General features: G+C 34.8%; 1 protein-coding gene across 1 annotated transcript in view; it reads left to right on the top strand.

Moving 5' to 3' along the window:
- Positions 1-15,971, top strand: part of LMBRD1 (LMBR1 domain containing 1) — a 198,061-nt gene that overhangs the window by 140,720 nt on the left and 41,370 nt on the right. The window contains 4 exon segments of the mRNA XM_043963134.1: positions 94-158; positions 679-781; positions 7,939-8,043; positions 9,395-9,544. Coding sequence (XP_043819069.1) covers positions 94-158; positions 679-781; positions 7,939-8,043; positions 9,395-9,544 — 423 coding nt within the window.

Raw genomic sequence — 15,971 nt, 5'->3', positions numbered from 1 at the left:
ATCAATAAGTTTGAGCATAATGTGTTTGTGCTTTTAATATAAACTTTTAGAGCATCTTGAACTACAGTTTAGTAATATATTTTTTGCTTTTAGATCATATGGGGAATATTTTTCATCCTTGTGGCACTGCTGTTCACAGTTTCTCTCTTTCTGTCAAAGTAAGTACATTTCAGTGTAGTTTTCCTAAATCATTTACATAAATCATGTAATGTTAAGCCTTTCCTTGCTAAAATCCATTAGTGTAGTCTATTCATCTTAAGTTACCTACTTTATTTGAAATGTTTTATAGTGTTTACTCATAAAAAATGGCCATGTTCAGGGCTAAGTGGCACAATGTATAAATCACTGGCCCTGGATTCAGGAGGATCTGAGTTCAAATTTGGCCTCAGACATTGGACACTTACCAACTGTGTGACCCTAGACAAGTCACTTTATCCTCATTGCCCCACCAAAAACAAACAAACAAAAAACTGCTACGTTCTTGTAAAGGACAGTATTTCTTTATCCTCTCTCAGTTGAATATAGTTCTGTAAAACATTTAAATGAAGTTGAATTTTCTGTGCATGTATTTCTACCACCAGTTTGTACTCTGTGTTTAGGTTGTAGTCATTTCTCCATTTCATCAAATATGCAGATTTTCCATATAAAAATTCAAGCCTTATTTTTTTTTAACTTTAGCCTAGACAAAGCTCTTCATTCAGCTGGCATTGATTCTGGATTCATAATTTTTGGAACCAACCTGAGTAATCCACTGAATATGCTTTTGCCTATACTACAGACGGTGAGTAGCAAATAATGATAATTGTAATAATGATAATAATAAATTTATACTGTTTGGTGCTTTGAAACTCAACCCCATACAAAATTTTGTTTCTAGAATAGAATATATTCTTAACTGCTTCATATAGAATGTTACCTTGATAAGCAAGGAAAGTGGTATGCAGCAGAGAATAATACTTTAAAGTAATTTTGTAACTGGTGATAGAAAATTTCAAAACTTCATTAACCCTTTACTTAACTTCCATCTTTGGGGAAGGAAAAATTTCACACAAAGTTTTTCAAAAATATACCCCCTCTAAGTGTTGTGGATTTACAATTTTTTTATGAAAATCTTTCTTAAGAAAAAACAAAAAACCCAGCAACAAAAAAACTGAGGAGCAAGTTTAGAGGCATGCAGCAGTGCTGTGACTCAGATCTCAGGGATAGAGCTCTAGCCCCTAGCCCATTCTGAAGCCTGAAGAAGAATAGCCAGACCAGGAATGACCTGTACAGGAATAATGAGGACCAAAAGAGAGCTTGCAGATCTATCTGAATGTAATTCTAACTGAATCAAGTCTACTACTGATCAGATTCAAACCCAGCTCAGGAACTTGTAGTGCTTGGACAGGAAGAAAATATTATCAGTTTTGTACTATATCAGACCACACTGGGAGCACCAACAACTGGCAGTTTCCCAGATGGATTTGTCACTGAAATCCTGGAACAGCACAGCACTTGATATCCCCAAGGCAACAACAATAAGCCCAGCAGATCTTCCCTCTACAGGTACACAGAGCCTGGCCCTAACATCCAGTCTGAAGGCAAAGAATAAGTTTGGAAAAATGAGCAAATGAAAAAAGAATCCCACCATAAAAAGCTCTTATGGTGACATGGATGCTCAAGACACAAATCTAGAAGAGAATGACCCAAATATCTATAATCAAAGACTCAAAGTAAAACAGTATGGGTACAAATTTAACTAGGATTCCTGGAAGAGATGAAGCAAGAGTTTTTTTTAAAAAGTTAAATTTTTCTTTTTTAAATAAATGAGAGTGAGAAAAAAAGGAAAAGAAATGAAAACTATGGAAAGAAAATTAACAGCTTGGCCCAAAAGGTACAAAACCTTGGCCAAGAAAACTCACTGAAAATGAGAATGGATAAAACAGAAGCTTAATAATTTCATGAGACAACAAGAAACACTAAAGCAAATTCAAAAGACCAAAAACAAACATACAAACAAAGAAACATAAAGATTTCTCATAGCAAAAACAAGTAACCTTAAAAAAAACAGGGTAATGGGGGAAAATTAAGAATCATTGGACTACTTGAATGCCATAACAAAAAGAATCTAGATATCAATATTTTAAGAAAAATTGAAAGAAAATTGCCCGTATCTCCGGAACCAGACGGCAAAGTCGAAACAGAAAGAATCGACCAGATACCTCCTGAAACAAACTACAAAATTATAACTCCAGGAACATCATAGCCAAAATTCAGTCAAAGGAAAAAACATTGTAAACTTCCAGAAAGAAATACTTCAAGTACTAAGGATCCATAGTTAGCATTTACACACAATTTAGGAGAATCCACTATAAAGAACTGGAGAGCTTGGAATAAAATATTTTAAAAGACAAAATATATAAATAAGCTTATAGCCAGGAATAACTGACCCAGTAAAAATTGTATGGGGAAAAAAGGCAAGAGGAAAAAAAAATAGACCTTTAATGAAATATGGGACTTAAATTTTAAGCATTCCTGATAAAAAAGACTAGAACTGTATAGAAACTCTGAAGTTCAAATATGGGAATTAAAAGACATTAAAAAAAAGTAAGCATGAATGAGCAATCATAAAGGACTAATAAAGATAAACTGCTTAATTGTAATATGGAGAGAGAATATGTATTCCCTCTTTGCCCTGATGATGAGAGGGCTCAGAGGGTGTTTAATTAGAGAAAACCTGGAGGTGGTTCTATTATGTCTTGAAAATCTTAAAAGAATAATCAAGAGGGATGGAGGAATATACTGGGTAGGAGCAAGGGAAAGAAAGGTTAGGGACTATTATTTCAGCTAATCAGGGTGTAAGCAAACATCTATCCAGACATGGGAAGAGGGTTTGGAGAGGGGCTGTTGACATATAAACCTCACTCTTATCTGACCTAGTCAAAAGGGGGGAAACTACATATACCAGTTGATTACAGAAATCTATTTTAATCAACAAGGATACAGGAGAGAAACAAAGATGGAAAAGGGGGAATTAGAGGGATGATAGACTTTTTTTTTTTTTTTTTGGTGAGGCAATTGGGGTTAAGTGACTTGCCCAGGGCCACACAGCCAGTAAGTGTCAAGTGTCTGAGGCCAGATCCAAACTTAGGTCTTCCTGACTCCAGGGCCGGTACTCCATCCACTATGTCACCTAGCTGCCCTGGATGATAGACTTTTAAGGGAGAGATGATTTCTAAGCGAAACAAACTAAAAATGTACACAAATATTTATAGCTGTTTTTTGAGCTGGCAAAGAATGGGAATCTAGGGAGTGATAACTAAACGAGTTATAGTAAACAAATGTGATTATAATTCTACTGTACTCTAAGAAATGATGAAGGGGATGGTTTTAGAGAAATCTCAAAAGACTTATGTGAACTGATACAGAGTGAAGTGGGAGGACAATTTATATAATAGTAACAATATGGTAAAGACAAACAACTTTGAAAGAATTAGGAACTTTGATTGATGTAATTATCAATCACAGTTCCAGGAGACTAAAGATGAAATATGTTTACCCACATCTCCTGATAGAGAGATGAAGGATTTAAGAGTGTAGAATGAGTGTACTTTTGGACACAACCAATATGGGAATGTTTAGCTTCACTACATAGTTTCAAAAAGAGTTTTATTTTTTTCACTGGAAAACAGTATGGCAGAAACTAGGCATAAATCAACATTTTACACCATATACCAAAATCGAATCAAAATGGGTACATGAGTTAGACATAAAGGGTGATACCACAGGCAAATTTTAAAAGGAAGGAATAGTTTACTTGTTAGATCTATGGAAAGGGGAAGAATTTATGACTAAAGATGAGCTAGAAAACATCATGAAATGCAAAATGGATCATTTTGATTATATTAAATTAAGAAGGGCAGCACCTAGGTGGCACAGTGGATAAAGCGCTGGCCCTGGATTCAGGAGTACCTGAGTTCAAATCCAGCCTCAGACACTTGACACTTACTAGCTGTGTGACCCTGGGCAAGTCACTTAACCGTCATTGCCGCCCCCCCCCCCCAATTAAAAAGGTTTTGCACAAACAAAACCAATGCAACCAAAGATTAGAAGGAAAGAAAGCTGGGAAACACTTTTTATGGCCAGTATCTCTGATAAAGGCCTCATTTCTAAAATATATGAAGAACTGAATCAAATTAAGAATACAAGTCATTCCCCAAGTGTCATATGAAAAAATGTTCTCAATCACTACTGATCAGAGATATGCAAATTAACTACTTTGAGGTACCACCTCACATCTATCTAATTGACTAATATGATAAAAAAGGAAAATGATAAATCTTGGGGAAGATGTGGGAAAATTGGAACACTAATGCATTGTTGGTGAAGTTGTGAAGTGATCCAACCATTCTGGAGATCCATTTGGAACCCAAAAGGCCCCAAAGGGCTGTAAAACTGTGCATACCCTTTGACCCAGCAATAACACTACTATATCCCAAAAAGATTATAAAAAAGGGAAAAGGACCTATATGTACAAAAATATTTATGGCTGTTCTTTTTGTGATGGCAAAGAATTGGAAATTGAGGGGATGCCCATCAATTAGGGAATGGTTAAACAAGTTGTGGTATGTGAATATAATGGAATACTACTGTCCTCTAAGAAATGATGAGCAGGTAGACTTCAGAAATACCTGGAAAAACTTAGATGAATTGATGCTGAGTGAAATGAGCAGAAATTGTGCTTAATACCAGGATAACAGGAAAAGAAAAACAGTGTCTGTACTCAAGGAGTATACATTCTAATGGAATAGATAACCTGTAAAACCAGATATATACAAGATATATAGAAAACAGGTAGGTCACCATCAGCATAGAGGGTTAGGAAAAGCCTCCTAGATAAGGTGAGATTTGAACTGACTCTTAAAGGAAGAAGGGGAAACTGAGGCAGAAGTAATAAAAGAGAGCATACTGGGCATGCGATGAAGCCAGGGCAAAGGTACAGTGTCAGAAGATAGAGTAAGCCAATATGCATGCCTGAAAAGGTAGGAAGAGACAGATTGTAAAGAGTTTTAAGTGCCCCCAGAAAAAAAGTTTTTATATTTGATTCTTAAAATAATAGGCTGTTTGGTAGCATTTGTCAAATTAAGAGAACGACATGGATAGACATGCCCTTTAGGAAAATCCCTTTGGCAGCTGAGTGGAAGATAGATTAAAGTGTGAAGATATTAGAATAATTAGATGGCTATTGCAATAGTCCAGTCATGAAGTAATGAGGGCCTACACCGGAGGGGTAGCTGTATGAGTGGAGATAAGGGGATTAATATGAGAGATGTTTTGAAGGTAGAAATAAGTTTGGCAACTTGGTGGATGCAAGCAGCTAGGTGGTGCAGTGGATAGAGTGCCAGGAGTCAGGGAGATCATATTTCAAATCCAGCCTCTGACGAGTACTAGCAATGTGACCCTGGACAAGTAACCACTTGGTCTCAGTCCATAAAGTGAACTGAAGAAGGAAATGACAAACACTCCAATATCTTTGCCAAGAAAACCCCAAATGAGGTCATGAAGAATTAGACACAGCTGAAACAAGTGAATAACAAACTTGTTGGTTATGTTGCATCAGTGTTGAATCTGGAGGCCTGAATAACTGGTATGATAAATACTCGGTAATAATAGATAGGAAAGTTTGGAAGAGGAGTTTAGAAATAAAGATAATGAATTCAGTTTTGGGCAAGTTGAATTTTGTTGTACATATAGGACTTTTAGTTTGAAGTGTACGGCATTTGGTGATGGACTAGATCTGACAATCATTTCCATACAGATGATTATTGAACCCATGGGAGCTAATGTGATTATAAATCATAGATGATATAGAGGGAGAACAAAAGAAGGCCCAGGAGAGAGCCTACAGTTAGTTAGTTGAGGGACATAACGAACCTAAACATAACATAAAGAAGCAAAAGAGATTAAGAAGGAGCAGACAAGTAGGAGAAAACCAAGAAAAAAGTGTCACAAAAACCTAGGAAGGAGATTATGTAAGAGGAAGTGATAAGTATTGTCAGATGCTATTTAGGTCTAGAAGGTTAAGGTCTGAGAAGAGGACATTAGGGTTGGCAATTAAGAGAGCATAGTAACAGAGTTTCTGTTGAATTATGAAGTCAAAAGATTGTATAGGGCTTAGAAAAAAGTGAAAAGAATAGGAGTGGAGGCATCAAATATGGATTGTTTTCTTGGGTTTAGTTGTGAAAGGAGAGAGGTATAGTAAGATCAAGTTAGGATATTGGAATAATTTTCTCTAAAAGAAAAGAGGGGATATGATTTTATTTACACACACACACACACACACACACACACACACACACACACATATGAGGGGTTGGCTTTGATGGGGGAAGATCCACCTTTCTGAGTCAGGAGTGAAAGAAGGAGTAGCTGGGGAAGATGTCTGAGTGTTGTGAGATGAATAGAAAAGGGGGTACTCTTCAATTTTTTTCAGTAAAATATAAGATAATATTATCCTCTACTGACAGGATGAGAAGAAAGATGTGTTATAAGAGGCTTGAGCAGAGATAAAAAGCTTTGAAACAGCCAAACTATTAAACCAGACTGCTAAATCTGTCCAAACAAAAGTAAAAGTAGGGGCAGCTAGGTGGTACAGTGGATAGAGCACCGGCCCTGGAGTCAAGAGTACCTGGCTTCAAATCCGGCTTCAGACACTTAACACTTACTAGCTGTGTGACCCTGGGCAAGTCACTTAACCCCAATTGCCTCATTTAAAAAAAAAAAGTAAAAGTAAATATGATTTAAATGAATGAAAGTCTTAGGCACTGACAGTATTAAAATGACTAAGTTTTCTTAATATAATGTGTATGGACTCTGTGGCCTCTATTTTGACTGCTTAGAAAGACTTTTTTTTTTCCTTTTGGTTGTTAGTATGTTGTGGATGTGTCAATGATAATAGTAAGATGTTACTGTAATTAAGCATTAGTAAAAGTTCCCTATTTCAAAAATTTTTAATTCTTTCAAATGGGAATAACAAATAATTTTATGGTTACTAATTGAAATTAGTATGAAGATACATTCTAAGAGCTTAGCTCTAATTGAATCACTAAGCTAAACATTTGAAAATTCAGTTACTCGTCAAATGAAATCTTGTTTATAAAATGCAAATTTCATAAGCATAACTTGCATAAGTGTCAACATATCAAGACATTACTACTTAATAAGTTATAATCACTTCTCTTTTTTCCTTACAAATTAATAACTTGTTAATGTGGCTGTCATTTCCTGAATGGAAGCATACCATTTTTTGAAGATATTTTCTATGGAAACTAAGTAGCCATTAGCAGTTTTAGAAACCAGCATTATTCAGTTGACAGTGTTGCTAAGAAAGACTTTGAGAATTGTGACATTGCTTAACACTCCAAAGCACATACGCCAATTGGTATTAACATTATAACATTTTAGCCAAGAAATAACTATTTGTAATTTAATAAGGGGTTCATTTGCTTTGTATGCCAATATGATTTTTTAAAAACTTGGAAACAACTTCTATTTTGACTAATTTCTTAAAGAGTCTGTTATTTTAAAATTATATCTATATATGTGTAACTGTTTCCCTGTACTATTTCTTAAACTTATAGGTAGCTTGTTAAAGTTAAAGTCCTAAGAGAATTATACATTTTTTTGACATGAGCCCTTTTCCGCTACTTATTAAAATACTTATAAATATTATTTTATTCTAAGGCATTATTTAAAATTATATAAAATAGATTCTTATTAATTAGGTGATCTGTCTTTCCCCCCCTCTTCTTCTGGTTTGGTCATAGTAATATTGAAATTTGTTCGGATTTGATGTTTTAAACTCTTGCCAATATTAAGATTAATTATCTTGGGCAGATTATTATATTGCAACACTCTCACAGTTTATTTCTGTATTAAATTTGAATTTCCATGTTTCAGGTTTTCCCACTTGATTATCTTCTTATAACAACCATAATTATGTACTTTATTTTCACTTCAATGGCGGGGATTCGGAACATTGGCATATGGTTCTTTTGGATCAGAGTGAGTAATAAAAATATATACTACTAAAAATCAAATTCATTTTCCCCCCTCATATACATTTAATACCAAACTATATTATTTGTTTTGTGAGGATAAAGGAAACAATTTTACAAAAGTCATCCAAAAAATTATTATTATTTTTTTTATATTCTGGAAGGCATTCAATATACAGTAATGTTTAAGAGCTGGCACTTAATCTAAGAGTTTTGAGACTAAGCCCTACAGTATACAAATTTCTTTTTCATGCTAGAGAAAAGAAGTTACTCAATTTTATTATGTTAAATATCAATTCAAATTAAATGTGATTTTTAAGGTAAACCCATGAAGATGTTTGAATCATGGGATTTCATTCAATTAAAATCCACTTCCTTGATGCCATTTTATATGTACAGACATAAAAATAGATATGAAATGCTTTAAAAAAATCAATAATAGAAAGATGTTGGGTTTGATGTCAAAGTTAATGAGACTTGAAACAAAACATTTGATTCCCTTGTTCTTATTGTTGATTTACCTATATTTGGAATGAATGTAAACATATCTACTTCAGAGGTTGTCACAAACCAATTTTCATAGCAATTTACCTAAAGGTTTCATAAATGCATTTTATGAATATGGTAGTGTCACTTGGTTGACTTCATGTGACTTCATATTATGACTTAAATATATAAAGTCAAATATTTAAAATTTTAATACTCAAATCATTATCTTTCATGTAAACAAGAATGCTCCAGCCTTGTATTCCTTTGTAGTTTGGTAAAAATCTTTAGATCTCTTCTCAGAATAATGTTTTTAAATGCATATATTAAAGTACATAGGTGGGGGTGGAGCCAAGATGGCAGAGGGGCAATGAGCTCTCGAACTCATGACATGACCGCTCCAAAAAACATCGAAATAAAGTACATAGGCTTACAGAGAAAACTAGTTATATTGAAATAGCCATAAAAATTGTTTTAAAAGAAGAACAAAAGGAAAAAGCTCATTGACACAAGATTATTAACCCCTGCTCTACAAGTTAATACAAAAATGTTGACTGTGTTAAATAATATTGTCTCTAAATTGTTGATTTTTAAAAATTCATCATTTATAGGCTCTTTTTGACTTAGCAGCTTTTGCAATAACTTTTCTATAAACAAATGAGCAATATTAAACTTAAAAGCTCCATGAGGGGAAGAACCATTGTTTTTATCACTTTTATAACCACTAGCAATGATTAAGAGCTTTTAGGCTTTATTTTAGAAAAAGATTGATTATAAAAGTATAAAAGCATTTCCTTCAACAGAGAATTTGGGCTTAATGTTCTACTTGAAACAGTATTGCTAATGGATTAATGCTATACTTTTTTTTCCAGTTGTACAAGATAAGAAGAGGTAGAACCAGGCCCCAAGCACTCTTATTTCTCTGCATGATACTTCTGCTGATTGTCCTTCACACCAGCTATATGATTTACAGTCTTGCCCCCCAGTATGTTATGTATGGAAGCCAAAAATACTTAATAGAGGTGAGCTCTATATGTTAAGATATTTTCATCTATATTTTGCTTGACTGTAGAATCTTAACAGACAATAGGGGCTGTCTAATCTACATGATAGCCCTTAAATATTTTCAGAAAATTATCATGACCTCCCTCTTTCTATTTAAGTTTTCTTTTTCACTTTTTCACTTAAGCATTCTCAGTTTCAACTGTTCTTTGTATGATATGACTCTTTGTCCTTTTAGCTATCCTGGCTATCCCCAGCTCTTATTGGTAACTTTTTTACAATATGATAGTGCCCAGAACTAGACACAGTACCACATATTATCTGACCAAGGCATAGTAGTACAGTGGAGCTATACTATTACTTTCTCTGGACACTATGCCTCTGTTAAGGCAGCCTAAAGCATTCACATTTTTGTCTACAATGTAACACTTCCTATTCACATTGAGTTAAGTTTATAGTCTACCAAAATCCATATACCTTCATCACATGAATTTGCTGCCTAGTCAAGTCTACCACATCCTGTATTTGAATAACTGACGTTTTAATCCATGTTTAGGACCTTATTTTATCCCTCTTAATTTTCCTCTTGTTAATAAAATTACCCAACTAAATATTCCAACTTTTGAAGAATTTTTAACCTTATTTACAAGTTAATGTTAATTATATTGAGAAAGTAGATGAAATTTAAAGGATATATGACATTAGATTAACAGTTTCATCAGATTACTTCTTAAGCTACTTTTTAAATTTATATAACGCCATATTTATATTATTCATATTTAGTCTAAAATTCTCTTCAGAATCGTGTTTGAAATTTCATTATAAAGCTTTCTTAAATGGATCCCGTGGTACTAAGTGATTACATTTTAACTAAAAGCTTTATTAAAACTCCTAATATTCCCTCTTAACTGAATGACTATGTGACTAATAATATGAATTTCCAAAAGGAATTAGTTTAGGAGAATATGTTATGTCAGTCCCCATAGGTACTGACTCCAGAGGGAGTTCCTTTATTAATTCTGCTATTTCAGTTGCATTTAATTTCTAAGAGCTTAGAAGAAGGCCCTCTTCTAGTTCTGTTCTAACTAATGGCGAAAGAGAAGACAACTCGGCATCCTGTGTCTCCTTTCTTCTAATATTTTTTTCTCTTCTAGTCTGTCTTTTGTACTACTTCTGAAATAATCTTTCTAAAATACAAACTTCATCATGTTTTTCCTCACTCAGAAAACTCTATTGGCTACTTTATGCTACAGAAGAAATGTTAACCTTTTGAGACTGCCCCTTAAAGGCTTCAATAATCTGGCCTTATTCTGTCACATCAGTCTCCTTGCCTCTGCAAACATATAACATTTTCATACTCGATAATCATTTAATTATTCTCTCTTTTCTGAGATAGTTTTGCATTTCTCATCTGACCATGCAAATTTCTCAGACATATTTGTCCGACTTCACAAAGCCTTCTGAGATCACAGTATCCTCCATTGGTGACTTTTTTAAATTGAATATATCAAACATGAATATATGCCCACTATGTGTGAGACACTGCTGAGTATTAGAGATCAAAAGTATAGTGCTGGGGCAGCTAGATGGCACAGTGGATAGAGCACCAGCCCTGGAGTCAGGAGTACCTGAGTTCAAATCCGGCCTCAGACACTTAATACTTACTAGCTGTGTGACCCTGGGAAAGTCACTTAACCCCAATTGCCTCACTAAAAAGAAAAGAAAAAAAAAGTATAGTGCTGATTGTGGCATATCTTCATGTGTTGCCATGCATTGTATTGTATAGGTGTTGCATGCTTGTACTTCCTTATTTTTCAATTAGATTATAAGCTACTAGAAGACACAGAATATATCTTATTATTCTTTTATCACCTCTCTTCACACCCTTACTTAGTAAATACTTGTTGAATGAAGAAATTATGCCATTACTCAGCAGTGTTCTATGTGTGTTTGCTAAATGTGTGTGGTAAACAAATCATGATTCCTGCCCATACTGTGGTATTCTTTAGCCTCTGTTTAACTTGTGACTGAAGACTAGCGTTTCTGAACAATATAGCTTTTCTCTCAAATAGTTGTACTCTGCAATCTGCAACACAAATGTAAAATATTTAGACATACTGTAGTATTTATTTTCAGTGATACCTTCCCCAGTCCATTCTACACATGGCTACCAGAATAACTTTGCAAAAATTTAAGCTTGACCATGTCACTCTCATGCCTCAAAGTACTTTCAGTGGCTCACTCTTACCTCAAAGATAAAATAGGAACCCCTCAGTTTGGCATTAAAACCCTTCAAAACCTGCCACTAACCTACCTTTTTAGACAATACATATTATCCTTTTCTACATGTTCATGTAGTACTCTCCAAACAAATTGACCAATCACTATTCTCTGTAGGAAGTTCTTTTTACTTGGACTCTGCATATTTGCATAGGATTTCATCACTTCCTCTTCACCATCACTTCTCAGATTCTATAGTTTCCTTCAAGGCTTCCTTCATAGGGAAGGCTGTCCTAAACTCTGTAGTTTTAGACTTCTAGCTTTACTTAAATGATTAGGTATAAACTTATCTATTTCCACTTTGTATTTGCTGCCCCAAACCCAAAAGCAAAAGGTAAATACATGTAGAATAGGACCCATTTTTCATTTTGTCTTATCCTCAGTTCCTGGCTTATATAGTGCCTTGCATGAAGTAGAAAATTAATAAATCTTTTACATTAATAGTGGAGACTTGAAGCCCTTAGTCCAGTTATAGGTTGCTTTTGAATGATCTCATCAGGGGATGATGATGACCTGAACTAGGGTGATTAGATGCATGAGTACAGAGATGGGGATGTATATGATAGATGCCAAACCAGTAGAATTGACAAGACTTTGCTATTGAAGGGATATGTAAAGTGAGGGAGAAGAAAGGATCAAGAATGACACCAAGGTTGCTAGCCTAGATCTGGAAGCATAAATGGTATCTTTAACAGAAAAGAGGAAGTTAGGAAAAGGGGTGGATTTGGGAGCACAAGATAATAAGTTCTGTTTTAGAAATGTTGAGTTTTCAGATGCTTATAAGACCTCTGATTAGAAATGTTTAGCAGACAATTAGTGGTATGTTACCAGAACCCAGGAGAAAAATTAGGGTTAGTTATGTAGATGTAGAAGTTCTTTGAGGGTGAGGACTATTTGATTTTTGTCTTGGAATCCCCATGAACACTCCATCAGATTAAGCAGTTAAAGAGAAGTTTTCAGTTAAGTGGTAAGATTAGAAACAGTATTTCAGGGGTTTGAGAAAGAAAGTAGACATTTTTCTTTTTTCTTTTTTTGGCAAATTTTATTTATTTATTTAAAATTTAAATACAAAATGAGAAAAGGGGGGGAGGAAAGCATTGCCATGTACACAGCAGAACATAATAGAGGATTTAATATAGAAAAATAAATTTCCATTTCAAGAAAACCTATGTAATAAATACTACACATTATTTTCAGATATGCCCAGATTTTCTTTACTACTTTGTAGGTTTTCTTTTGTTCTCTGCTGTGTACTTTTTACTTTATCTCCCCACCTCCTCCCCTTCCCCCACAAAAAAAGAAGCTACAATTAAGCAAGGATATATATGCATATACATAGTGTGAGGGCCAGAATTGGATATATGGAGCATTATTTGGGTGACTTGCTTTAATATTGGGATCCTGGAAATATGAGGGACTCTTTTAGGTTTAATCTCCCCTTTGAACTTTTCTTTTTATATATTCTTCCCAGGCCAATAAGAAAAGGAGCCTCCGAGCTTTAGTTCATAAAGGATCAGGTTTTATTACTTGGGAATTAATTAAACCACAAAAGTGGAGCCAATTAAAGAAATAAGGAAGTAGAAATACAGATAGATACTCTTAACTCTAAGCTTAGCCTATGCAATCCCAGAGGGTTCCCAGTTAAGCTAGTTCAAAGGAATTTAGGGTTAAACTCACCAAGTCCAGTCAGTTTACAGTTGCTTGTTAGAAAAACAGCTGCCGGAAACAGAGCAAAACACACGCCTCCACGAGGTCCAGGACCCTACAGAATCCCCCACCAGACTGAAAGAGCGAGAACTCTTTAAACACGCCCCACCTCCCAGAAGTTCCCTCTGTTCTGGTCATGTCCTGTTTTTCCTCCCTCAAAAGGGAAGGTCTGGCATTCCATTTTTCCTCCCCCAAAAGGGGAGGTCCTTCTCAGTAGCATACATAATCTCAGGGTGAGCCAGGTGTGGCCCCTCCCAAATGATTCAGCTAAAACTTTCGGTATTAATCTTTACCACAAATAATTTTTAACAAATTTCCCCCTTTTGTTTCATTGGAAAAACCCGAATGGGTTTGCTCAATGAAACAGCCAAAAATAACAGAATATAATATCCTATGCTAACTAACAATATGTTAATATCAGTATGGAAAAGGGAGAGAGGAAAGTTTTGTCCAGAGGGGCGGTCCCTCATGAATGCAACGCTTTGACATTGGTCTTGCAGAGGGTGGGCCTCTGCAAAGAGTACATATTACAGATGGTGTATATAACAACAGAGGGAGAAAACAAAACCAACAAAACAAAACTGTTCATATAAAGTCTCTGAGTTCTCTTGTCTTCTTGGAGTGGTAAGATGTCATCAGGAGAAAACTGGATTCTGGTCTGGAAAACTGTATTTTCTTCTTTAACTGTTTGAACTGCTGGATTTTTACTAATCCTTAGCATAGTGTTGTCAATGATCAAATTAATACATTCCATTACATTCCCCTCCTTTATATAATACAGGGGTGAGGTACTTATGCAATCTATAACACTTCTTACCACCATGTGTCTGGATCAAAGCCAAATTTAGTAACATATTCATGACACCTGAAAATGTTATGGAAACGTTATCATACCACATCTCATGGTTTCAAGACAGCCAGTGATTGTGCTAGGTCATAGGTGGATGAATTCTGACCATGCCATTAGACTGAGTGAGAGAAAAAGAAAACAAGTTAAGTTAAACTAGGTTATTTTTAGGAGGGAGAGAGGAAGGAACTGGACTGTGTCTAGCAATTGTGCTCTACATAGTTGCCATCATAAGCAAACCATGGACTTACATATACTCGTCTGTCCTCTTGTTGCACATATATTCTCTCCAGGGCCTGCATCAAGCTTACCGTAAGAGTCAGTTATGTCTCTGAAATGATAAGTTTCCATAATTCATAAATCTCCTATTAATTTCACCAAAGACAGTATGATGGTAAAAATGTGTGTTATGCTGCATAACTGAGGATATACTAGTAATATATACAATAATTCCAAACCATACCCAGAGTATAATGACATATAAATGATAAATGAATGTAAATAGCTGATTATATTAGACATTATTACATAATCTTCTTTTAGCAAGTAAACCACATCATCTTGTACATGAATTCTTAACAGATACTTAAAGTAATAATTTATCAAAAAGAAATAAGACTCCAATCAGTAAGATTCAATATTCAATATGTTCATTGATAAACAAAGCAATAGGTTTTCAATAACTTCTTTTTTTAAAGCAGAATCCCATAAACAAAACTCATTAAAAACTCATGGTTCACTGTCTAGGGGAGGGGGGAGGGAGGGGTGGGAGGGAGAAAAATCTGAAATTGTAAAGCATGTATAAACAAAAGTTGAGAACTATCTTTACATGTAATGGAAAAAATAAAATACCTCATACATTAAAAAAAAAAGTCGATGTTAAAATTTGTTTTACATGTAATCTGGGAAAAAATAAAATTCTAAATAAATGGGAAAAAAGATCTTAAAAAAAAAACCTCATGGTTCTCTCAAAAAAAAAAAAAGAATTGTGGTAGCTTCTGAGGCCCAATGGCCCCACGCACAGCGTATACTTAAAATGTCTTTGAAAAGTCACTTAGTTTACAAAATTGAGTTAAAAAGAAACAAAAGTCAAAAACAAACCAAAACCAAAAACCAAAAGCAAAAGATTTGCTAAACACCCTTTTGTCTGGGGTTCAGTTTTTCCTCCCCAAAAAGGGAGGTCCTTCTCAGTAGCATACATAATCTCAGGGTGGGCCAGGTGTGGCCCCTCCCAAATGACTCAGCTAAAACTTTCTATATTAATCTTTACCACAAATAATTTTTACCACAATAGATGCCTGTAAAAGTATACACACATACACACACACACACACACACACACACATATGTAAGAACATACTTTGCTCATTTCCATTTGTCATCTGTTTCTCTGAAGGTGGATAGCACCTTCCTCCATAGGTCCAAGTCTTTCCATGTTTTTCTGAATCTGCCAGCTTGTCATTTCCTATACCATAGCAATATTTCAACCTAATCACATCCTGAGAGATTGTCTATGAAAGGTATTCTTTTGTTTTGGGGGGAGTGTTATTTTTGGCAGGGCAGTGAGGGTTAAGTGACTTGCCCATGGTCACATAGCCAGTAAGTTTCAAGTG

This window comes from Dromiciops gliroides, chromosome 4 (genome assembly GCF_019393635.1).
Source record: "Dromiciops gliroides isolate mDroGli1 chromosome 4, mDroGli1.pri, whole genome shotgun sequence".
Lineage (NCBI taxonomy): Eukaryota > Metazoa > Chordata > Mammalia > Microbiotheria > Microbiotheriidae > Dromiciops > Dromiciops gliroides.
Note: the sequence above shows the minus strand (reverse complement) of the source record. Positions and strands in the feature narration are given on the sequence as shown.